This window comes from Malurus melanocephalus, unplaced genomic scaffold (assembly GCF_030028575.1).
Source record: "Malurus melanocephalus ecotype Western Australia unplaced genomic scaffold, MMel_1.1 scaffold_700, whole genome shotgun sequence".
Taxonomy (NCBI): Eukaryota; Metazoa; Chordata; class Aves; order Passeriformes; family Maluridae; genus Malurus; species Malurus melanocephalus.
Window position 1 is genome coordinate 127,300 of NW_026623932.1, and position 25,652 is coordinate 152,951.

Genomic DNA, 25,652 nt, shown 5'->3' on the forward strand with positions numbered 1-25,652 from the left:
GGAGATCCCACCCATGGAGAGCTACGAGAGAATCCCCAGAAACATTTCCAACTTCTCCAGCAAAGTTTGCGCCATTGAAACGCCTCCCTGGAAAAGAGACAAAAAACCCTTTGGAGAAGACAATTTGCCCACATGAAGCTGTTTTCAAGGTAGGTCAAGTCTCAGCCCAAACCCCCCTGCCAAGGTCCCGTTAAACCGCTTAGGCTGAGCCTGAGAATGGAAATGCTGACGGTCCCTAATACTCAGCTTTCCATCCCGCTGCTCTAATGCYGGCGGCGGATCAGTGATTACACCGGGAAGACCGGGAACTATTGTCCCGTTAATTAGATTCCTTTTACCCCCATTAGCTCAGGCGATTGGACAAAGTTCATTAGGGTTTAACTCTGATTAGCTGAAATGGAGCTCACGGCGTTCCAGGCGGGTGTTGCCGGCTTTAGCGGCGCCGTTTGGGGAAGCTCTGGGACCCGTGTCCATGTGGATTAATCCTCAATCCCTCCCGGACAGTGTCCTACCACCCTCGGCGATGGGCTAAAACCAGAGGAAAAGAGAGAGCAGGTTGTAGACTTTCCCCTATCCTGGCACAGAAGCGATATTCCTCCCCCTGCTCATCCCTGTAAATCCCATTTCAGAGCTCTGGACGCGCTCCAAGCGCTGGAATATCCCAGGAAGGCTAATTGCCGAGGATCATTCCAATGCTGTGCCCGTATCCCGACCCAAAGGGCTCCAAATTTGAATATTTATCACAATAATCAGCCAGACACGGAGCCAAATCCCACTGGAGGCTTTCCCTCCCGCCTGCTTTCCAAAAATACCTGGGATAATTGCTTTTTCCAAAGATATTTTCCCTTTAAATGCTCTCTTCCTCACACAGGAAACAGCAATAATACTATGAAGAGCCCAAACAGCTGATACATTTTAATTAAAGCAAAGATCTCGGACAAGGAGCGGGATTCCATGGAAAAACTGTGCTCCGGGAACTCACTCAGCATGGAAGAGGTTAAAGAAGTTCAGCGGGGCTGCGCTAAAGGGAATTATCCGCTGGGAAAACACCAGCTCCTGGCTGCCTCTGGAAAACCCCATGCCCACRGCTTGGACTAGGGATGGATACACATCCATGGTGATACATATTGAACATTAAATTTAAATTTGATCAATTAATTAAAAATCAAAAGTAAATTAAGCTACAAAGACAGAGAAAACAGGGTATAAAWTATTTTTCCCCCCGAAAGATTTTATATCCTTTATATTAAACTTAAGGAAAACTACAAACTTGGGTATCAACTCCAAGCTTATTTCTCCAAATTTCAAGCAGGTGGTTGCATATCCATGGATTTATCCCATACTGYGTTCTCCTTATCATTTATAAGCTGATACACAGAATAACTGGAGCAGCGTTGTCGGCTCTGATTCCTTGAACTCTTGGCATTCCTTCATTTCCACAATTATATTTATTAATATAAGTGTTGTGCATGCCTGAGTAAATGTATATATACACATATATGGAATCATGGAATCATAAAGCTTGGAAAAGCCCTCCAAGACCATCAAGTCCAACCTGTGATTGATCCCAAACTTGTCAACCAGACCAGAGCACTGTGTGCCACATCCAGGCATTCCTCAGACACCTCCAGGGATGGCGACTCCACCATCTCCCTGGGTAGCCTATCTTAACCCTTTCCATGAAGAAATTCCTCCTAATGTCCCACCTGAACCTCTCCTGGTGCAGTTTGAGGCTGTTTCCTCTTCTCCTGTCCCATGTTCCCTGGGAGCAAAGCCTGATCCTTACATGGCTCCATCCTTCTGAAATAGAATTTAGGGAACCAAAAGGTTCCCCCTGAGCCTCCTTTTCTCCAGGCTGAGCTCCTCTAGCCCCCTCAGCCACTCCTGGTGCTCCAGACCATTCCCAGCTCCATTCCCTTTCCTGAACACATTCCAACCCTTCAATGTCTTTCTTGTAAGGGTCCCAAATTTCCCACCAGGATTGGAGATACCCCACAGTGCCAGTTGCACTGGGCCTGTGGACACAACATGGCCAGTACAAGACGGGTGCCAGTGGCCTCCTTGCCCACCTGGGCTCATGTCCAGCCACTGCCACCAGCACCTCCAAGTCCTTTCCCGTCTCTCCAGCTCTTTCTCCACAAGCCTGGAGCGTTCCACGAGGTCACTGCAATCCAAGCACTGCATCCAACACTTGGCTTTGCTGACCCTCACGCCATTGGCCTCAACCCAYCCACCCAATTTCTATCCACATATAAAATACATATTATATATATTTTATAAATGTAGATGTGAATAATTAATAAATACAGATCTATAAAAATTTGGATCTGCTTCCAAGAGAAAGAGAGAAAAAAAAAAGTCCAACACTTCTGAGAGCATCAGTCTATCAGATACTCGCCGGGAAGACACTTAAAGGAACTCTGAGCTCCGACTCGGAATATATGGAATGGATAAAAATGATTCAAAGGGCCCCATCAAGGGGCAGGGGGTTGGTTCCTTGTCCTAATTGCATCGCCTACATTCCAAAGGATATCGCTCCWTTATTAAAGGGTCGGGACTATTTTATGTGCTCACATCTCTTCAATTGGAATTTGGATCAATGGATGCATTACAAGCTTTGCCTTTAAGAGCCTAATAAACAACGAGATGGAAAGGAAATTTCGCTGGAAGATGACGCTTTTAAAAATCCATTTCCAGGGGAGAAAACGGGATGTGTTGAAGTGGGGGTGCAACTGAACCAAAAGATTCGGAATTAAGTTGAAAAGGTCAGGAAAAACCTGAGGGGAAGGGCTTGGGAGTTTTGTTGGATGAGAAACTGGACGTGACCTGGCCATAGAAACACAAAAATTCCCCATGTCCCCGGTTCATCCCACACCATGGGAAGCAGGAGAGAAGGGAATTCTGCCCCTCTGCCTCGCTCAGGTGAAATCCCACCTGCAGAACTGCAATAAATAAAATAATTAATAAAGTAAGATACTAGCCCCAGCAGCATTTGCATTTACAAACAGTCCAAAGATGTATTTAATCAGGGAGTGTGGGGGAAAAATTGGGAAAGGGTTGAGTTATATAGGATTTTGACGGCTCAACAGTCCCAAATTTTGGTATGTCACGTTCAACAGGTGCCCAAAGACCAAACAAATTAATTGTTGCTCTCTCATTAAYTCCAAATTAGCCTTTCCTACACCAGACTTGCACAGGGCTGTCTCCCTCTGCTAACACCAGACCCAGAGCTATTCCCAAACTCCCAAAAACCTCACAAAAATCTCCAGGACAACCAGAAAATGAGGAAAATTCCTAAATGAACACAAAACTTGCCTCCAGCTCACAGTACTCACCCGACCCTCCACATGGTGGGATGTAACTTCCAATGGGACTTCCAYGGCACCATCATCCCCTTCTTCACATTTTTCCATGGAAAAGTGGATGGAAAAGGATTTTTATGCTGTTCTAGGRCATCATTACCTGCCCTGGCATCCCCCTCACCAGCAAGGAGGTACCAATCCAGCACCTCTAACTTGTGTTCCCACTGTGAGTTTGGCCCTTATGAAGCTGCTCAGCCTCCACTCCCATTCCAGGAGTTACAAGTATCTCCATGTGGAGCATCTCCACCCCAACATGTCCACAGCAAATCCTAAAACGAYATGTTCTGAACCAAATTTGGACCTGACACTTGACTGAAAGGAAAAAGAAACAACCAAACAGATGCGCTTCCGAATTTATGAATGGTTCACATCTACACAAATTATAAAGTAACACTTGGAAGAGCTGAGATGGTTTTTGGTATCAAAAAGCTGGAGGAACACTTTTCCTGGTACTCCTCAAGAGGAGGAGAAGTTGTGAAGGTCACCATCATCCAGAGCATTGGGATAAACAAGTCCAAATGGTGCTCATTCTGAGCTGATTTCTCTGAATTTCAGAGGGGAAGTAATAGCACAGTTTTCCCTGGGAACCACAACATGAACACCTAAAAGTGAGGAATCTGCTGAGGGTTCTCCAGGAGCAGGGAGCTGGCAATGCCAGTGGCCTACGAAGATTTCCATCCCCATTGTCAGGAAGTGTCTTTTCTCCCYTTATCCAACCCCAAAGAATCGTTTWAGAAATCCATGTGACCAGGGGACCATAAAAGACCCCGTGGCCACGGTCGGGACTACGCAGGGAAGAAATCAAATCCATGATTTCACCATTCTGGATCCCTGGAATCAACACAAACACACTAAAACCAATCAGACCAACTCTGGTGCTGCCCCAAAAGATGGGCCATGAGCTGGGAATGATGTAAATTGTGGGAATCGCTCTTCACCCTGYCCACAGTGGAACCACAACCCAACCAGAGCCAACACCAGCGTGATTCCATCCCACCAGCTGCGAGAGGACAGAAAGCAGAGCCTGGAGAAGAAGACAGCGAGATGGTTGTAATTTATACTCTCCTGCCTCTACTTTATGGCTTTCTTAATTCGGCTCCTGCTACTATTAATGTAGTTAATGTTGAGATTATATCTATTTTCTGGCGTCAGGCAGTGATTTATCCAAGCCATTTTTCCGGAGCCGGCTCCCACGCTGTTAAATCAAGCGACTGCCAATTAAGTGCTGACTGGGGAAGTGGATGCAATCTTAACAGAGATCTAATCACAAATTAATCCGGGAGTTCCAGTTCGCGAGGCCGAGGCGCTGAACCGTGCCAAGCTGGGGAAAGGGAAAACAAAAACAACCCCCAAAACTACTATAAAAAACAAAACCCACCACTGACTCGGAGAAGAAAAGAAGGAAGACGCTTTTCCCAGTAGGATGGTGCCCATCAGTCAAGCTTTGGGGRGTTGCTGATTTCGGGGCCATCACCCAGCAGTGAACACCAGGCAGCGGGAGGAGCATGGATTARGAATTAAAGGGTGGGTTTGGAAATATATATTTGGCAGAGTAAAGGTGGGAAACGGGAGCTCTTTGATCCAACAACAGCTTCAGGTATCCCAGGGGTCATGCAAGACTAAGTGGTCTGCAGGTTTGTAACAGGAGAGTCCAACCAGGGTTAATTTTTGATGTGAAATTGTAAAATCCTGGAATGGTTTGGGTTGGAAGGGAACTTGAAGATCACCTCATTCCCAACCCCTGCCATGGGCAGAGAAACCTTCCATTAGACCAGGTTGCTCCAAGCCCCAAACAAAGTAGCCTTGGACACTTCCAAGAATAGGGTAGCCACGGCATCTCTGGACAAATTTCAAATCCCCCTGGATGTCCTGGTGCCTCAAGACATGATGTGCCACAATCAACAACAGCAATGCCCAGAGGTCTGTGGGAGCGATCACAGAATGTTTGAGGCTGGAAAGAACCCCTGGAAGTCTGGCCCAACTCCCTCCTCCCTCCAAAACCAGTTGCCTCAAACTGGTGTAGATGATGGCTTTAAAGTGGCAGAGGGCAGGGTTAGGTGRGATATTGGGAAGAAATTCYTCCCTGTGAGGGTGGTGAGACCCTGGAATGGAATTCCCAGAGAAGCTGKGGCTGCTCCATCCCTTGGAAATGTCCAAAGCCRGGTTGGACAGGGTTTGGAGCAACCTGTGATAGTGGAAGGTTGGGGGGCGGAATGGGATGAACTTGAAAGTCCCTTCCCACCCAAACCCATCTAAGGTTTTCGAATACCTTTCAGGGGGAAGATCTCACACCAAAGWTTGGCAGGTTCTGGGGTTCCCCAATACCTTGGTGGGATTGGCCAGGCTCTATCACCTTGAATGCACCCAGACACCTGCTCACATTCACACCTCCCTGTGCCAGGTAGATACCGAAATGCCCATGGAGTGTCTCCATGGATGTCACCGTCTGCAGGAGGACACAGCACAACCACATTCAGGAGGTACCCCTTCAGCAGGTGACCACCAGGAACCACAGAAACTACCCCAAAATKGTCCCCCTGCTTTCAGAAAGAGGCAAAACAGCTCTGTTCCTCCCCAGCCTGCGACTCAGCCATTAGAAATCCTTCCCCTGATTTGCCTTGGGAGCCGTAAGGAAGAGCAATACACGACACCGAGAGCAATTATTAATAATGGCAARGAGTCGTTGAGATAACAGCTCGTGATAAGTGGGGAATGTTTTTATGGTCCTTGAATATTGAGCAGGATTTAAAAGTATTTTAAAATAAAAGAGTAGGAGCAAGACAATCCATACATACAGGGCAGCATAGAAATCGTGAAAATCCTGGTCTTATGGCCACCCCAAAAGCCAGGAATTAAATAAACGGACAAGAATAAACAGGGAAAAAGGCTGCAGCATGTCCTGTCAGGTGGAAGAAAGGGGACCTTTGGGGAGGACAGGAGCAATTCCTGCCAGCTGCTGAAATTCAGTCGGAGGGAAACACCACCCAGAGCTGCCATCATAAATCCTCAATCAACAAGGACAAACGACTCCGCGTCCCCATCACAATAAAGGGATCGCRTTCCTGRAGAAGAGAAGGATCMAGGGACACCTCAGAGCCCCTTCCAGTGCATAAAGGCACTCCAGGAGAACTGGAAAGGGATTTTGGACAAGGGACAGAGTGACAGGACACAGGGAATGGCTTCCCAGTGCCAGAGGGCAGGGTTAGATGGGATTTTGGAAAGGAATTCTCCTGGGTGGCACAGCGAGAGCAACCACCTGGTCTGGCAATGCTAAAGGAAAATCTGCAGCTTTCTGCCTTGCTTTGGGAATCCCAAAGTGATTTCCTGACATATGAGATAACCCACACCTGCAAAATACAGCAATGGGAATGGGATGATCCTATGAACACAAATATTTGGCCATGTGCGTTGGAATCTGAAAATCCCTATGTCCTGGGCTGGTCCCACACCATGGGAAGAAGGTGAAGGAGAGATTCTGCCCCTCTGCTCTGCTCAGGTGAGACTCCACCTGCAGAGCTGCCTCCACCTCTGGGGTCCAACAGCAGGAGGACATGGAGCTGCTGGGGCACATCCAGAGGAGGCCACGGAGATGCTCCAAGGGATGGAGCCCCTCTGCTCTGGAGCCAGGCTGGGAGAGCTGGGAATGTCCAGCTTGGAGAAAGGAAGGATCCAGGGAGAACTCAGAGCCCCTTCCAGTGCCTAAAGGAGCTCCAGGAGTGCTGCAGAGGGACTTGGGACAAGGGACAGGATTCTGGCCTCCCACTGCCAGAGGGCAGGGTTAGATGGGATATTGGGAAGGAATTCTTCCCTGGGAGGGTCGTGAGGGGCTGGAATGAAATTCCCGAGAAGCTGTGGCTGCTCCATCCCTGGAAGTGTCCAAGGCCAGGCTGGACAAAGCTCTTAGCAACCTGGGTTAGTGGAAGGTGTCCCTGCCCCTGGCAGGGGTTGGAACCAGATGATCTTTACAAGTCCCTTCCAATCCACATCATCTGATGATTTGCAGATTTTACAAAGAATTAAAAATCCGGAGTGATTGAAGTGCCCAGAGGGACTCTGAGGGGATCTGGGGAAGCCTTTTCCCATCTTGTGCCAGTCTCCCACAGAAGTTCTGTCTTGCTTCAAAACTCCCAGTGCTTTCCRTGCGCCTCGATGTCACACAATTATCCCGTCTTTACATTCAAATTAAGTCCTCAAATACCATCAGGGAATACTTTAAGCAGGACTTCAGAAAGTCCTTATTAATCTTAGCATTAAAATAATACATTCATCTCCAGCAATAGGTGAGCCAGCAACCTGATGAATACATTACCCTCAGGTTTTGCATTAAAAAGGATAAATTCCTTGAATTTAGCTGACAAAAATCCACTYGCACAAAGGGATTCCAGGTCACCTTCACCGCGATGGTGTCGGTCCTACTGCAACCAATTGGTGAGATTAGCTCTGAACCAGTGGGGGAGATGGGGCTGGTGAGCTTGAATTATGCAGGCAGTCTAAAAACTATTGATTATTTTAAAGTTGGTTTACTACCACCCTTAAACCTGGCTTAAAAGTGGCATTTAAACCAGTGTTTAATTATCTGAGTTGGCTCCATGGCAGCGGAGTTTCAGCTCTTCCTTTTCCAATTTGAAGCCTCATCCAGGTGCTTTTTGGCCACATCATGGGTTATTCTTGGGGAAATCCACCCCGGGTTAAGTACTGAACAAAGCATAACATGAGGAACATTYTGGCCCTGAGATCCAAAGTCGTAACTCACCCTTGGAACCGGGTCCTCGGCCAAATCCTCTGCTCCACTGACAACGTGCTTTAAATCACATTTTAACATTGATCCAATTAATGCAGCACTTGCTAAACCAAACAATTTCCGAGTCTCCTCCTGCCCATTGCATGTTCTTGGTTGGATTTAAAAGTGGCTGAGAAGTTGAAGTCAATCCCCACTTGTCCCTCTTTTCATCTTGATGCCACTTGATGCCACTTGAAGGTGGCATCTTCCCCAATATTTAGCCCCCAGAAGTGACAATTCTCAACTGTGGGGAGGCTCCTCTAAGTCTGATTTATTTATTTCAAAYCCCATCGGAATACCCTGCATCTCCCCATGGCCTCAGGACAAATGGGTTGAAGAAAAAGCTTGTCCTGATTTTCATCATCCTGATCTCACATCCTCCTAGTGAGGAGATGCCAGGAGAAGCAMAGCAAGGAGGTAACACTCCAAAGGGCTTGACAGGAAACAGTGAGGATAGAAATATCCAATAATGGGAAGGGAAAGCTCTTGAAATGGGCTCRTCTATGGATGGGCAACACCCCCAGCCCAACCACCATCAGTTCTGATGGCAAAGGCATCTTCCCAAGGATTATTTGACCCTGTCCCTACAAGGATGGGCTCCAACACCTCCTCACAATGTTGAAGCAACACTTTGTGTGCTGTCTGAGCTGGTTCCATGGGAAGTTTTGCCATGGGAATGTACATCATAGAAGACTCCAAGTGACCACAGCTGATGAGAACCTTCCACCATTGTAATTACACCAGTCAGGCTTCAATTCCCCCTCTTCCTCTTACCACACCTCTTATCCTGCTCCTGACAGGTGTAAACAAATCCTTGGAGTTCAAGCAACATCCAAGGGAGGAATGATCCCACCCATTGGAGGGAGAGGCCGCTTTGAGCAGGATGAACCAGCTCCATTTATCCCAACTGTCATACCACAGCTGAAAAATCAGAGGARGAGACCTCAATGTCTCAAAATGAAAAAAAATCCCGACGTACAGAATCCTTTGAAAGCGGCTCCAAATTAAGAGCTCCATCGAGGSTGTCGAGCCCCCGCGAGCTGAGTCTACAGCACCTTCCCTGGGATGAGGGAGCTCAGCCCATTTATTTGGATGATGAAAGCAAAGGGATCTAAAAATTGCACTCCTTCGTTAATGAGCAGCCRAAGGGATCTGTAAGCATAATTCCAGAGGCCGGTAATATTTTATATAATCGGCAAGTGGTTTAAATTGAAAAGCCCCAACTGAATCAATATTTACTGCATTGAAACGAAATGAATAGTAATAAGTCACTAAGCTCCCTGTCCTGTTTCATAAAATAAAAAATTATAAAAATGAGCACAGGCGCGGAGCGACCATCGCATCAACTTTTACGGCACTCGGGGAGTCGTAACCGACTGTTCTCATCAAATCCAAACTGTAAAAAACCTGCCCGAGGAAGCCTCGCTTCAGCAGCGCCGACGGGGAAGAAAAAAAAGAAGGGAAAAATAGGAAGCAAGAGTTTCACCAACGCAGGCAAAAAGGCTCCCAAAGCTCCACTCCTCAGGCAGGCAGAGCATTCTTGGATCCTCCACAAAGCACTTCCTACTGGATTTAACACGGAGGATTTGTCRGGACACCCTCCCAGACAGATCCCAGAGTCCCGAGTATTTTGTCACAGCTCTGGATCCAGGCAATGCAAGCCCTGCCGTCCCTCACATTTAAAAGTTGGTGTCACCAGTGCACAGGTGGGAATGATGCACATCCATGAGGAGCTGCCCACTGGGATGTGCCAGGATTGGAAAGTGGATCCAGGGAAACATCAGCACTGCCTAATTGAGCCCTGTCCAGCCACAAACCCAAAGGTGACACAGGATCAATGTCAGGGACTACAAAAAGGGGCAGCATATCTGGTCAGTCCTTCTGGATTGAAAGGGATATGGAGAGGTTGTTGAAGTTGGACAAGGTTGGACGGGGCTTGGAGCAACCTGSGATAAGGGAAGGTGACCCTGCCCATGGCWGGGGGTGAAACTGGATGGTCTTTAAGGTCCTGCCTAACCCAAACCATTCCATGATTCCACAACTCTAATCCCACATCTTCACATATTGTACAAGGAGTCCTTTTYTCCTCCTCCTCCTTTTCATCAGCTTTTTATTCTTAAAAACCCTGGAATTCAGAAAAAYGAACATTGAGGGGCTGGAATGGGTTCAGAGAAGKGAAGGGAACTGGGAAGGGWMTGGAGCACCAGGAGAGGCTGAGGGAGCTGGGGAAAGGGCTCAGCCTGGAGAAAAGGARGCTCAGGGGGAACCTTCTGGCTCTGCACAACTYCCTGACAGGAGGCGGCRGCCAGGTGGGGGTSARGATCTGGTCCACAGAAATTAAGGACAGGATAAGAGGAAACGGCTTCAAGTTGTGCCAGGGGAGGTTTAGGYTGGATATTGGGAAAATTTCTTCACTTAAAGGGCTGGCTGTCCAGCCCTGGCACAACTGCCCAGAGCAGGGGTGGAATYGCCATTCCTGGAGGGATTTAAAAGCCATGTGGATGTGGCACCTGGGGACATGGTTTAGTGGTGGCTGTGGCAGTGCTGTAGGAATGCTTGGACTCTGAGTACTTATCCAACCTCACTGATTCCATGATTCCACACCCTGATTTGGGTTGAAACAGTGTTACTTTAGCTGCAGAAGAAACGAGAATTTGTCAGAGGGAGGGAACAGGAAAACATTCCTGCTGTCTCCCACAACTCCCACAAAGTTCCTTCCCATGACASAAATAACGTTTCCCCTTTGCTCCCTTTTATCCTTGCATTTAAAAAGGAATTTAAAGCAGCAGAGACGTCCCCTTCGACACTCCCTGCCCCTCCTTATTGAGCCATAAAACCTTTTTCCAGATAAAATATCCTGAACCGGAATGGATTTGGGGTTTCCCTGGAGATTCGCCCCTCATTGCCTCCGTTTACATCTTCCTTTCCACACCAGAGGACGGCAGGGACTCAGACCTGGATTCACTACCAATAATTCCAGGAGCAATTATTAAACCTCCACTTCTCTGAGGGGCATTAAAGAAAATTATTTGCAATCAAAACGTGATTTCAGCTCAGAAAACCGTTCCCGCTCACAGACAGGTGGCCGCGGGATCTGTGCCAACTTCGGGAATCCCTCTGCTCTTTTTTTCCCACTTTCCCARCTTTAACAGCTGTGACCTCTCAGACCTCCCCGTATCCTCCTGCAAATCCTCCTTYCAGGCGAGCCCGGAGGGCAGCAGGAGCTGCAGATGCTGTGGAGCCTGACTGGCACCTGGGGATGGATGGAGGGATGGACCGGGAACCGGGAAGCTGCCGGACGCAGATGGTCRGCTTTGCCAGTGCCAAGGGCGGTGGCGAATCCAGCCTCGTACTCAAATCCACACGCAGAGGTGCCAGGATCCAGCCTGGGAAGAGCCAAGGAGAGACTGGATGCTCCTGCATCATCCAGACATTCCCTAACGGAATAAAACCAAGGTTTGGAAGGAACACGACACCTTCATCCCAAAGGAAGCTCTGTCAGACAGGGAATTTGGGTGTAGGAAGAGGAAATCTCAGTGCTCTGCTGGAAGACCAAGTAGGAGGGATAAYAGTCGGTATTAACGAGCTAATTCCAATTATTTCCAAGGCAGCTGAAGGAAATAAACACCCARGGACCGAGAAAGCTGATTACGWAACCCTAGAATAATTTGGGTYGGAAGGGACCTTAAAGATTGTCTCATTCCAACCCCCTGCCATGGGCAGGGAAWCTTCCAGTAGATCTTCCAAACATTATGTAGGCATTGGATATGAATATCGAATTATTTACAGGTTTTCCTCCCTGTTGAGTACAACAGACACTTAAAATCAACTGGAAAGTTCATTATTTCAGTCCAGGGGTGAAGTTTTACCCATGGGAGAGATGCACAAATTCCTTCCTTCCTTTCATTCCTTCCTTCCTTCCTTCCATTGCACGAAGCCCTTTCCAGCTCCTGGAAAATGGATCCTGCTGCCCAGAGAAGCTCTCAGCGATCTTATTTAGGATCCCTCTGCATTTGCCAATCAATGAGTTTCCTCCATATTTTTTAGAGTATTTTGTATCTTTTTTCAGGATGTTCCTGTGCCRGGCCAGGAGTTGGATTTAATCCTTCCAGCTCAGGATACTCCCCAGTTTCTCCCACCAGGATGAAACAGATGGATCCATCCTTCAGCCTGAAAGAAGCCTAAATGTTTACTTAGCCTGGACAGAATTAATCAGTGGAAAACGATGCTCCAGCACTTGCCAAGTGACCTTTTATGCCCCCAAAAACTGGATTGTTCATTCCAGAGCTCCGAGACCTGCCCGGGCACAGCCCAGAGCTCAGCCCAGATGCCAGCACCAGTTGGACTCGGCTCAGCGCAGCAGCTCACAGAGAGGTTTAAAGGAATTTATCATAATTTTATCACAATTTTATCACAATTTTATCAGAATAAGAAGAAATGCAGAGAATTTATGCCTCATGGAGCTGCCAGTCAGCCACACTACACTTCCCCCTTCCCCTTTTTTTCAGGTGCTTTTTCTTTTAAATTCCAACTTTTACAGTGGAATTGGCACAAGAAAACTGGGTTCAGTCTGCTAAAAGGGTAGAGAAGTTACGACCCTTTTTAGGGAAAACCATCTGGGAAAAGGGTGGGAAAATAGCAGCTCTGCCATTACTAATCTCTTATTAGAGTAGAAATTTAGGAATTAAATACATCTCTCACCCCTGCAGCTGTCACTGTTAGGTGAAAAAATGGGAACTGTGTAAATATCCAGCACCAGAAAATACATTCTCCAAATGGGATGATGTTAGGAGACAATAATTAGCCTTAGGAAAACCCCTTCCAGAGGGTCCAAACCACTTCAAAATGAGTTTTAAATACAGCATGTGGCCGATTTGGAAAACTTTTTCCACAGGGAGATTTCATCTGGCCAAACTGTTGAAGTCTGGGTTAGAAAAGGTGAATAATATCCATAAAATATGGATATTTAAAAGTTTCAGCTGTGTCTGGGGAATCTGGATGGATAAAAGCAARAGTTGTACCCAGAACCTTGGGGTCCCATGAGATGTTTTATCCTGGAGCAGCTGGGCAGGAATAAATGGGGTGGAGTGAGCAAGAAGGTTTGAAGGGTTTTAGGGTTAAAGAGGTTCAGAGACCGGCTCCAAATCCCAGCAGGACCCAGCTCAGTCCTTGGARGACTTTGAGCAGGATCAATCCATCAAGACAGGACGAGGAAGGATCAACCCTCAGCTTCCTTCCCATGGCACCTGCCATGGATGCCTGGGATCCATCGTAGACCCTGTGCACTGATCCATAAAAAAACAGCATCACAGCCATAATTAACATTTTTTTATGGAATCATGGAATGGTTTGGGTGGGAAGAGGCTTTCAAGACCATCCAGTTCCAAACCCCTGCATTGGGCACAGACACCTTCCACTATCCCAGGTTGCTCCACGCTCTGTCCARCCTGGCCTTGGACATTTCTGGGGATGGGGCAGCCACAGCTTCTCTGCGAATTCCATTCCAGGTCCTCATCACCCTCCCAGGGAAGAATTCCCTCCCAATATCCCATCTATCCCTGCCCTCTGGCAGTGGGAAGCCATTCCCTGTGTCCTGGCACTCCATCCCTTGTCCCAAGTCCCTCTTCAGCTCTCTTGAAGCCCCTTCTCCCCGATCCTTCTTTTCTCCAAGTTGGACATTCCCAGCTCTCCCAGCCTGGCCCCAGGGAATGCAGAGAATTTTTGACTTTTGCCACCATGGCATGGGAAGGACCATCTCCAGTCTGGTGTCCCAACACCTGGGGATGGCACCCAATGTTGGAGAAGACCTCTTGGATTACCTGAGCCCACATTTTCACCTCTCYCACTGGAGTTCCTGCTCCAGACGATCCATCCCCAACCCAAAACCGCCGATCCACAGTTGCAAATTTCCAACTTTTAATCCCTCTAAACCTCCTTGCTAAGGATGCTCTGCTTTTCTTTGACAGCTGCTGGCCTTGGGAAGCAGGGAAAGGCCTCACAAAAGAGGAGGGGAAAAGAATCCTGGCTAATTAAAATTTCTCCTGACCAAATCCTCTTCCAGCCGCCCATGAGTGTGCTCTCAGCCTATCAGAAACACCAAGAAAAACACATTAACTCAAAATTCCATGGGAATGGAATGATGGGAGCAGCCAGGTAGGAAGACACTGCTCAGGAGCTCGTGGAGAAGTGACACCACCACAAGCACCTCTGCCTTGTGACACAAGAGGCAACGCCCTCCATGCTGGTTTTGGTACCTACACGATCTTTCCACTTGGTTTCTCCAGCCCTGGGAGCTGGGAATGCTTGTGGAGCACCACAGTGGAACTGAGAGATGGCTGCTCACCCCAAATTCCTTGTGGCTCCCCTGCACCTCTCAAAACAAACATTTCCCCAAATGCACAGTTTCCTTTTTCATCTCACAGATCACCTCMGTTTATCTTTCTCTGCAGGATCCTTTGGTTGCAGACTCCATCAGGGATCCAGAATCTCCTTACTTCTGACCCACAGCATCCCAAAAGTAGTGGGGACCCTTCAGAGTAGATCTCCAGAGCCAACCTGAGGATCCGAAATCCACACTACGAATCAAACACATTCCAACAAAACCACATTCTTTGCTTTGCTCCTTCCTGGCCTTGACAATCCAAAGTCCACCAGGAGCTGCTGAACATCMTCAGGAATGGTTTTATCTACCAGAGGCCGAGTTTGAGCCTCCAAGACTGGTCTGTGAAGGCCAGCAACTGGAGATGTCTCACTCAGGATCCCAGTTTGGAAATTCTGTCCTGACCCAGATGAAAATCCCACCAAGGATTTTCAGCCAGGAATGGCTGATTGCAGCCTGGCTGATTGCAGCCAGGAATGACAACACTGCGCTCTCCTACAGTGGTTTTGCACAATCATAATTTGGTTTGGGGCTGGGGGAAATGAGAGAGAAGGAAGACATTCCAATTCCCTTATTCAAGCTATGGACTGGATGGCTTCCAAATCATTTCAATCCAACCTGTGCATCTTAGCAGGATTTTTTTCACAAAAAAAAAAAGAGTAGACACTGGAATGAGCTGCCAGGGAGGTGGTGGGATCATCATCCCTGGAGGTGTTGAAGGAACAACTGGACATGGCACTCAGTGCTCTGGGCTGGGTGGCAAGATGGGCATCGGTCACAGGTTGAACTCAATGATCTTGGAAGTCTTTTCCAACCTAAATGACCTGGGGATTTCGTGATCTTGTGCCAAAGGGCCCAGAAAATCCAGCAGCTCATAAGGCAGAAAGCCAGTGCCAGGTTGGGGGCTCTCAATGGATTAAGCTGGAAAAGCCCTTTCAGATCATCAAATCCAACACAGCTCTAGCACAGGATGAAGCTGCAAGATCCCCCAGGAAGAAAAGATCCRGGTTTAGGGAATGCTGGGCTCCCCAAAAAGGATGCTCCAGGCTCCAGGGAAGGGCTGATCCAAGATCCACACAACACCCTGCTGAGTAAATGACCCCTCACCACATCCCCGGGATCGGATGTGGCCGTTTTCTTTTTAATGGAATCCATTCGAAACGCGACGACTCCATTAACCAAAATTAAAAAAGGAAAATCCCATTATTCCTAAGGATGTTCATGTGCATTTAGAGCTGGTCATTAACCCCTGAGTCCCTCTTTTATTTTGGTTTCATTACTTCCTCCGAAGTGGAGCTCGATTACTGCGGCCGACCCCRTGAGGAGGGAATGGGAACGTTTCCCGCAGCGCCAGCAGCCTGGAATTCATGGAAAAACAGGAAAAATACAACTTCCCAGCATGAGGTTGCCCTGGCACTGGACAGGACTGGGAGGACTGGGAGGACGGGGGTGGTGAAGTCTCTGGATCCCACTGGAGCTGCACAACTTGGATCTGCTGCTGAGTTTGCCGGGTGGGAAAGCAACTGGCTGGGAGAAGTGTTTGGGCGAAGAACGGGGGGAAAAAAAGGGAAAAAGATTAAAAGAGAGAAAAGAAAAAAAAAAGAAAAAAAATGGGGGAGAAAATTGAGCTAAAGGAAAAAGAAAAATAGGAAAAAAGATTAAAAGGGTAGAAGGAAAAAGGGAAAAAGGGATAAAAGGAGAAAGAAAAATAGGAAWGAATATTAAAAGGGGAGAAGGAAAATAGGGGGAAAAGGGATAAAAGGAAAAAGAAAAAAGGCAAAAATGAAAAATGAAAAGCAAAAAGGGGAAAAAGGAAAAAAGGAAAAAGAGAAAGTACAAAAAGGAGGAAGAAGAAAAAGAGTAAAAAAAGGGGGAGGAAAAATGAAAAAAAAGGAAAGAGAAAAACAAGAAGAAAAGGGAAAAAAAGGAAAGGAAAGAAGAAGATAAAATGAGAAAAGAAAAGAAAAAGAAAAGAAAGAAGAGTCAAAAAAGGGAAATAAAGGAAAAAAGAAAAGAAAAAAGTGAGAAGGGAAATGAAAAATTCAAAAGAAAAAAGGAAAAAAGAAAGGAAAAAAAGAAGAAAAAGGAAAAAAGGAAAAAGAAAAAGCAAATAAGGCAAAAAAGATGGAAGGGAAAAAAGAAGAAAGAGGAGAAGGGGAAAAGGAAAAAGGAATAAAACAAAAGAAAAAAACAAAGGAAAAGGAAAAAGGGGAAAGGAGGGAAGGGGATAAAAGGAGAAAAGAGAAAAGGAAAAAGTGGAAAGGGGAAAAAATGAAAAAGGAAGAAAAGGAAAGGGGGGAAAAGGAAAATAGAAAAAAGGCAAGAAGGTGGAAAAGGAAGAAGAAAAAAGGGGAAAAGTAAACCAGGGAAAATCTAGAAAAAGGGGAGGAAAAGGGTAGCAAAGGCAAAACAAATTAAAAAAAGGGGGAAAAAAAAAAGGAAAATGGGAGAAAAGGAACAGGAGAAAAAGAACAAAAAGAAAGTAATAAGAAAAAAAGAAAAAAGAGAAGAGAAAAAAGAGAAGAGAGAAAACAGAGAAATAAGAAATAAAAAGCAAAGTAAGACACAAGAGAGGAGTGAGTTTTCCTCAGTGTCTGTCTCTTGGGAAGGGGGGAGCACCAGGAGCAGGGAGGATTAATCCCAAGCTTTGCCCCAAAGAGGTGCCATTGTTTTTTAAAGCCTCTAAACCAGTCCCAAACAGAAACTGGATTACRCTGGGCCAGATGTCAGGGCTGCTCCGAAACAATCCGGGTTGTGCATTTCATCCCAGCCTCATTAAAGGGATTAAAAGTACCTCCTATAGAAACAAAAAATATGGATTTCCAAATGGGAGTCACTGTTCCCTCCCGCCTTTAACGGCTCCAATCCCAGCAGATGAATTTCGCTTTAATGAGATGTCATTTTGGAGAATGGTTTAACATCCCTTCAAAAAAAAATCCGAGGCCTAAAACCTCGTCAAACCACGTCGGGATTATTAAAAGAAAATTTACCACACAGACAAAATAAAATCAAACAAAATAGGAGCCGCCAATTCACAGAATCCATGACACGGCCGTTTTTAAATGTGATGGAAAAGGCTTTCCAAGTTATCTGCTTAACCGCAGGCTTTCTGTTTACTTCTCACTTTCATGTCAAATGAATTTGGGAAGAAAAAAATTGACAGGAACTTTAAGGCCATTCGTCACATTCCGACTCCGTTCGCAGATTAACGCAGCGAAAGCTGGGAAGGTGGAGGGGGAATTTTATCATCCTGATAAAAGGAAATTAACTCCCGGTGTCCCAACCTCTGCCCTCTGCTCACGATTCCTTCAGCTCCATGCAGGGAGATCCCAGAGCAATCAGCACTGGGAGGTGAAATCCCATCGGAGCATCATCCCAATTAAATAAACAACATTAAAAGCTGTGCTTGAAACACTGAAAAATTGGAAGATTGAGCCACTTGCGCCACTTAAAAGCATTTCACCCACAACACCAGTTTGGTTTGTGCTCCAAACTGGTCTGCTGGAGGTTGGGATCCCAGCTCTTGGACCCCACAAGGTCCGGACTGGTGGAAAAAATAAATGGATCAAGGAGAGTAGACGGTGTTTGCTGAGATCTTTAAAATCCCCATCGCTGTCTGCTCACAATATATGGGAATGTCGATTACAGCCTCTCCCATCAGAGCGCTCGGCAATTTTCCGCCGTGGCAGCCGACGTTAACAGTTTTCCCTGTTTTCTCTGCAACTTTTGAAATGACACCCCAGAACYGGGGAAATATGGATTTGCTCCATCCACCGTGAATTATGATCCCCAACTCCGCTCTCCGTGCTCAGCTCCAACCACTGACCTTCCAGGATGGTGCACAAAGAATCCCAGAATAGTTTGGGTTGCAGGGGGCATTAAAAACCATCAAGTTCCAATCCCCTACCAGGGGCAGGGACACCTTCCACTATCCCAGGTTGTTACAAACCCTGTCCAACCTGGCCTTGGATGCTTCCAGGGATGGAGCAGCTCCAACTTTTCTGGGCAGCCTGTGACAGGGCCTCACCACCACCTCAAATTAGCACTGGGTTGTACAACAACCAACGTACCCCAAGCGCTCCCCAACAGTTCCCAGAGATGTCACWGTTGTTGGGTGACCYCATCCCATTTCCAGAATGGATGGACTTTTTAGGGAGCCTTGGAGCACAACCAAAAAGCTCAGAAGTAATGGAATTACTGTGTTTTAACCCTTTACTGTCCATCAGCTGGGATTGTGRTGGATGACTTGGCGCAGACCCCAACTGACCCAATCTCCTACGAACCAAGAGGAACGTGGAAAGGATTAGAAATCTTCCCAGGAATTCCCACGGATTTTAATTCTCCTCCCCAAAAGAGAGGGGATCTATTGAGTTTTCATGTTTAYTTCATCCATAGCAAGTCAACCACACCGTTCTGTGGGAATGAGATATAGGAATTGGAACACACCAACCGGGATACATGTGCCTCATTCCCGCAGCCCGAGGTTTCCCTGCAACCGTATCTCTCTTCCCCAAGGATGTAGGGAGAAAAGGTTAATTACACGCTGACAGCATATCAGGACTGGCACCTGTGACTCCACTCACTCCAGAATATMATGGAAAATAATCTACCACAGATTTGGGAAGCAAATCACCCTTCCCAACCCCACGATCCTGCTGTCTCATGGCGGTGAAATAACTTCCACAGGGAAACTTGTAACAGGACTCAAGGGATGTCAGAGAAATGGGAAGGGATGACAGGGACTGCMTTAAATGGATGGTCCCATCTCATTGGAGTGCTCAAGGMCAGKCTGGATAGGGCTTGGAACAACCTGGTTGTTCCATCTGTCCWTGGCAGGGGGTTGGACCAGATGCTCTTCCAAGGTCCCTCCAACCCAAACCATTCCATGATTCTCTGAACTGGGTCATGAGCTGGGTTGACCAGTTTGCAACTGGTACCAAAAAAATGTTGCTAAGGGAGCAAAAAGAAATTGGAAACCCAAACCCACCCCCTGTGAAGGAAAGGAAGGGATGGGACAAGGAGGTCAGTGTGTCCAAGTGATCTGGAGCAACATTGCAAAATCCTGCAGAGCGTGACAGGCAGGGATGGTGGTGGCTCCTCCTCTCAGATGTTTGACCAAATCTCCCTTTTCCCAGGGAAGTGGCTCTTGCACCCACCACTGTGGCTGAGCCTCATTTCAAAACCTATGCCACCCACTTTACCCTTCAGCTCTATTGTGTAACGGTTTTGAGTCCCTGAAATCCAGGAAAAAATCCTTGTAAACACCGTATTATGGAATCATTTAGGTTGGAAAAGACCATCAGGTCAAAACTTTGACCGATCATCAACCAGACTAGAGCACTGAGTGTCACATCTGTCATTTCTTGAACACCTCCAGGGATGGTGAACAACTGTTTCCATCTTAATCTGTTCCAAAAACACGCTCCAGGCCACGTAACAGAACAAAAGAGAAGAAAATAAAAGGAAAAAAGAAAACAAAATTAAACCACATGAGCAAATCCTCCACTGACGAGTTCCTTTCTCCTGAGCTGGCATTTCTCTGACAAATGTTGGATTATCTTATTCTTTACTTATTTATAGTGCTRGAGGGGTAGGATTGTCCCTCAAGAGGTGCCGCCAAGTTTTCGGGAAGAAATATCTGAGTTTCCCCAGCAGTGTCAGACATAACTCATTATTTGCAGACAGGTGACTTTTGTTTTCCACACTTGCAGCAGGATTTGAGAAGAAAACTCTTCAAAGTGGGTCAGTGTCTCACTCACTCACTGGGGGTCTATAAACACAACTCAGAGGTCTCTCTGCTCGCCAAAAATWTGTCTTAAAAGTGGTTCTGCCTCTCTAAAGGGAGAACTGGAGTTTTCTGGAGGAGTTTACAGAAACCTAGAATATTCTGAGTTGGAAGGGACACACAAGRATTATTGAGTCCAAYTTCTGSWCCTGCACAGGACACATCAAAAATCCCACCCTGTGCCTGAGAGTGTTGTCCAAACACTCCTTGAGCTCTGGAACCTTTGGGACCWTGACCACTTYCCTGRGGATCCCATTCCAGTGCCCAGCCACCCTCTGGGGGAAGAACCTGGAGTTGGTGCATTGTTCTCCCAGCCAATGCTCTTGGAACAGTTCCTGACTGAGGCCATCATGGACACATCACCCCCCGCACGGAAACAGGGAACATTCCTAACTTGGAATGACACCGATCCTGATGCTCCATGACATCGAAGAAGCTGGACGGGAGAGGGGACCAAGCGGGAGAGGTGGTGACCTCCACACCCCCTCAGCAGCCACCTTTGCTGTCTGCAGAAGCTTCAGAAGTGGTGTTGGATGGTCCCGTCCCTGGAAGTGTTCAAGCTGGACAAGGTTTGAAGCAACCTGGAATAGAGGAAGATGTCCCTGCCCACGGTAGGGGGTTGGAATTTGAGGATTCAGAAGGTCCCTTCCAAACAAACCCAGTCAATGACTGGCAATGGGTTTGTCCCATTGGTCTATTCCCAAAAACAACCGTCCCTGAGGTGGAACATGTGGCTCTGAAAAGAGGGAATGTGCAACATCCAGGAGAATCCTCCTGCCATTATCTTCATCTGCTCCTTCTGTCAAAGAACTGCTGGGGTTGGAGGATCCCAACCATAACAGCAGATTCCCCACAGAGCTTTCCAGCACTTTCCACAATCATGGAATMATTAAATGGTCTGGGTTGGAAGGGACCTTAAAAATAATCTCATTCCAATCCTCTGTCCCCCAGGGACACCTTCCACTATCCCAGTTTGCTTTACACTCCATCCAACCTGGCCTGTCACGCTTCCAGGGCTGGGGCAGCCAGGGAAACTTGTGCCAGGGCCTCGCTAACCTCATACGGAAGAACTTCTTCCCAATATCCCATCTAATCCCACCCATTTTCAGTTTCAGCCACTCCCCCATATCCTGTCACTCCATATCCTTGCAAAAATTCCCTCTCCATACTTCCTGTCAGCCCCTTCAGGCACTGGAAGGCTGCAGTTAGGTCACCCTGAAGCTTCTCTTCTCCAAGCTGAAGAAGTCCAACTCTCCCACCCTTTCCTCCTAGGAAAGGTGCTACATCCCTCTGATCCCAACCCAGAAGGGATTGGGCAAAGTCTGTGACACATGGACATCCTATTTTTTTGGTGGCCACATCAATGTAAACCACAGAAAGAGGTTGGAAGCAGGAGCAGCATYGCCACTGTCACTCATCCATCCCAACTCCTCCATGGCAAATCCTTCATCCCTTTCCTAGTGGAGCRAGGCTGTGAGGAGAGAGGAGAATTCCCCCTGGGATTTTTACGGTATGACCAACCTCAATGTCACCAGGAGCGACCGAAATTTAAGGCCAGCAAATMGCAGCCCTTGTGAGCTGCGCTCCCAGCAAAGCTGCGGGAGATAAGGAGGAGTGAAAAGGAGAATCAATAAATCTTAACCTCATTCACAATGATCTGGAGCTCTTATTAAGTAAATTAATTTAAGTTAATTTAACTCGATCATGACTCCCGATCACAGTGATTTAGTGAGGGGGAAATTGCATTAGGAAAGGCCACACTCACCAGATAGAAGAACGGAAGAAAATTAGATCCACTTAGCAATGTGAATTAATATGGAAATAGCAGGTGTAAATTTCACCTTATCAAGAGAGTGAAAATTATCTTCATAAATTTGGAGAAATAGGCCCCGAGCTGCTTATAAATCTATTTAAAACAAAAATATTACAAAAAGTGGACTAAAATTAATTTAAAATATTCTCCCACCTATCACCTCAAAGAGAAGTCAGCAGCAGGGCTGAGTTTAATGCAACCCAGCAAGAAGGGGAGGATGGAATTCATTCCCAAGGGATTGGCATCAGGTACCTCCAGCAACTGTCCCTGTCACTCATTTCCCAAAGCCACACCCCTCTTCATCTCAGTCTGGTGATTTGGGGGTTTATCAGCAAAAAGGACAATATGCCGGATGTCCCAGCAAAGCCAAACCCTGGCACATCAAATGCCAGATATCCAAAAACCTGGATTTCATGGAAGAAATTGCTCCTTAGTGCCAGCTGGAAATTAGTTTGGGAGTGGTATTGTCAACCACCAGCTGACATCCCACTGCTGGCTTAAGGGGAAGAGGGTATTAAAAATATCAAATTATTAAAAAATATTATAATTATTATAATAAAATATTACAGAAATATTAAAATTTATTGACTATTCAGTATGAAAGATAAAACTGAGGTGGCTAAAGGAGTGTCCCACCATCACCAAAGCTGCTCCTTGTTTTGCTAAGAGCAAAGAAAATCAGGGAAAAAGCAGCTTCTGGCCTGTTGCTTATTACAGATCCAAGATGATGATAGGAACGACAGAGCAAAAAATCCCGTAAAAACTCCAAGAGAAGCATTTGCCATGCGCTTCCCTCCAGACAGGCCCAATGATTGATCACCCCCAACAAAGGTAATTGGGAGACGGAGATTTATAGCTTCTTTAAAACATAATTGTTTTAATTTGCTGATGGCATTTTATCAAGATTTGTCTGAAGCAGCTGTAAGATCTGAACTACACCAATTTAATGAAGTCGGAGATTAATATGGAGAAAATKATCCTACAAGTGCGAGCTCTCAGCCAATCGCAGCAGAACGAGGTCGTTCCTCAAAAAATCACTGCTGGGTTGAACCAGAGCCACCACCCAGATCCCAGAGGCTCCTGCTCTGAATTCTAAGCCTGAAGGTTCTCCCCTCCTTGACTCTCACCATGGACCCTCTATCCATMAACTATCCAGGTCTGGAGTAACAAGGTGTGAGGGAAGAAGCTGAGCCCAACAGTCAGAGCACAAGTTGTTCTCTGTTAATTAAGGCKGAAGATCACAGAATCATGGAATGGTTTGAGTTGGGAGGGACCTTCAAGACCATCTTGTTCCAACCTCCTGCCATGGACAGGGACACCTTCCACTACCCCATGTTGCTCCAAGCTCCATCCAAGCTGGCTCTGGACACTTCCAGGGTGATGAGGCTCTGGCATAGGTCGCCTGAAGAAGCTGTGGCTGCCCCATCCCTGGAAGTGTCCAAGGCCAGGTTGGATGGGGCTTGGAGTGACGTGGAATAGTGGAAGGTGTCCCTGGCCRTGGCAGGAGGATGGAACTCATGGATCTTAAAGGTCCCTTACAACCCAACCATCCTGTGATTCCATGAAATTGCAGGGAGACAGAAGAAGATTCTGTGGTTTGTTTCTGGAAACAGAAATGTGGGAATTTGGTGTCAAGGATGTGAAAACAGTGGAGCAGTAATTGGAGGAGACAAACAAGAACAAAAGGAGACCTGTGGATCTCAGGGATGATGCCCAGGCAGGAAAACATCAAAGGCAAAAGTAGAATGTGAAGACAAAGGAGGAGGTGGCACAGGAAAGACTGRCCATGAGCCCAAAAGGATCCCGGGTTCCGTACTGGAAGAACTCTGAGATCAGTAGAACACAGAACATGAGGAGCTTGTCAGCCAAAAGCTTGGAAAACCAGACAACATGATTAACCCAACCTTTTTTTCCAACATCTCTGTTTATCCCATACTTTGCCTCATCACCCTGAAGTCTTCCAAAACCAACCCTCCCTTCCAATATTGATTTGTGAATCCCAAAATTCATATTTAAAGGGAAAAAACTGGCAAAGTCAGGCATTAAAAACAACCACCACGATTTTTGCCTCTCCACASCCCCACCACAAAAGCCATCAATCCTTAGGGCACTGCTGTGGAATGGCTTTTATGGAAACCACCTGGAGCAGAAAGAACATATCCRGAGAAGAGCAGAGCAGGCTCTCTTTGCCCAAACTACTATTTGTGATTCCCAGCATTTCAGGGGGAGGACAAGTTATTCCCAAYCTAAAAATAGCCAAAATCTGTATTTTCACCAAACCCATCACTTCTAATCGCACCTTGTTTCAAATAATCAATTATTTTAACAACTTTCCTGCTTCTACACAAGCTCCAGAGCTCGGTCCCTGAGATGTTACCTGGAAACATCTCTACCTCTATGAATTTGGGAATATTCCAGCTCAAGGGTACGGCACCTTCAGTGCCTCTCTCCTCCAGGCAGTGCCAAAATATTTCCTGATGCTCCACCTATCCAGAAAATTTGGAATAAGCGAGTCTGGGTTTGGAGTGTCAGTCTCAACACGCTCCTCTTCAGCACCAACACCATGTGCTTATTCATCCTCTTTTCAGCTTATTTAACTGCTCCATGGAAACAATTAATTCCAAGAGGGAATAAATGGGAAGCCACAGGCATAATCTGTTGGCACCAACGTGGGATAACACAATTCCTAATATGATTTTACACTTTAAGTCAATAAACTCTGTGTAGACCAAACAAATACAGAAATTAAACRGCGAAAACACAACGCAAGAACACAGAGACAAGGCGGGAGTTCCCGCTGCTTCCACATCCCAACCAGCTGCATTCCAGGGATGGAAAAATTACCTGGATGTCCCGGGGCGCCTGATCTTCCAGGCGGGAATGGGGCTGGTGAAGGATGGTAAGGCTGGAGACACCACATTCTTCTTCACAATCCTGTAGCGCGTCTTTATCACTTTGTTGGCTGGGGGGGTCTTCAAGAAGTGGAAGCTGGATCCTAGGAAAAAAACCACAGAAAAACAGGCTTGAAATTCAGGAGTGGATGGGACAGGAGGGATCTCACTGCCATTCTCACASAATAGTGGGRTTTTTAAGGTTGRAAAAAGACCTTTAGGATCATCAAGTTCAACAGTCATTGGTACCACATCCAACGTAAGTCCTACATYCAACTTCTTAGCACCTGGAAAAGGGGTGAAAAGTGTCAGGAATGGGACTGACATGGCTGACGGTAACAGAAAGATCCTGATGAGCTTGGGAGTGTTTGGCTTCATCAGCCCATCAGTAAAACACTACCACAGGAATCATGGATTCACCAACAACACCATGATCCCAACATCCACACTGGAAAGAAATGCATGCCTTTAATCCTTGGCATTTTCATCATGTTTTTCATCCCTGGAAGCGTGGAAGTCCGGGTTGGATGAAGCTGGGAGCAACCTGCGGCAGGGAACTGGATGAGCTTTCAGCTCCCTTCAATCCCAACCATTCCTGGATTCTCTGTGTTGCAGGATGATCTACATCCCGGGTTATTCCAC

The 25,652-nt window shown here is 46.7% G+C and overlaps 1 protein-coding gene across 1 annotated transcript in view; it reads right to left on the reverse strand.

Annotated features, from left to right (window-relative positions):
* The window catches only part of ZC3H3 (zinc finger CCCH-type containing 3), a 125,037-nt gene that overhangs the window by 51,333 nt on the left and 48,052 nt on the right, over positions 1 to 25,652 (reverse strand). The window contains exon 3 of the mRNA XM_057384332.1: positions 24,964 to 25,114. Within this exon, the coding sequence (XP_057240315.1) occupies positions 24,964 to 25,114 (151 nt within the window). The remainder of the gene's footprint in view (positions 1 to 24,963; positions 25,115 to 25,652) is intronic.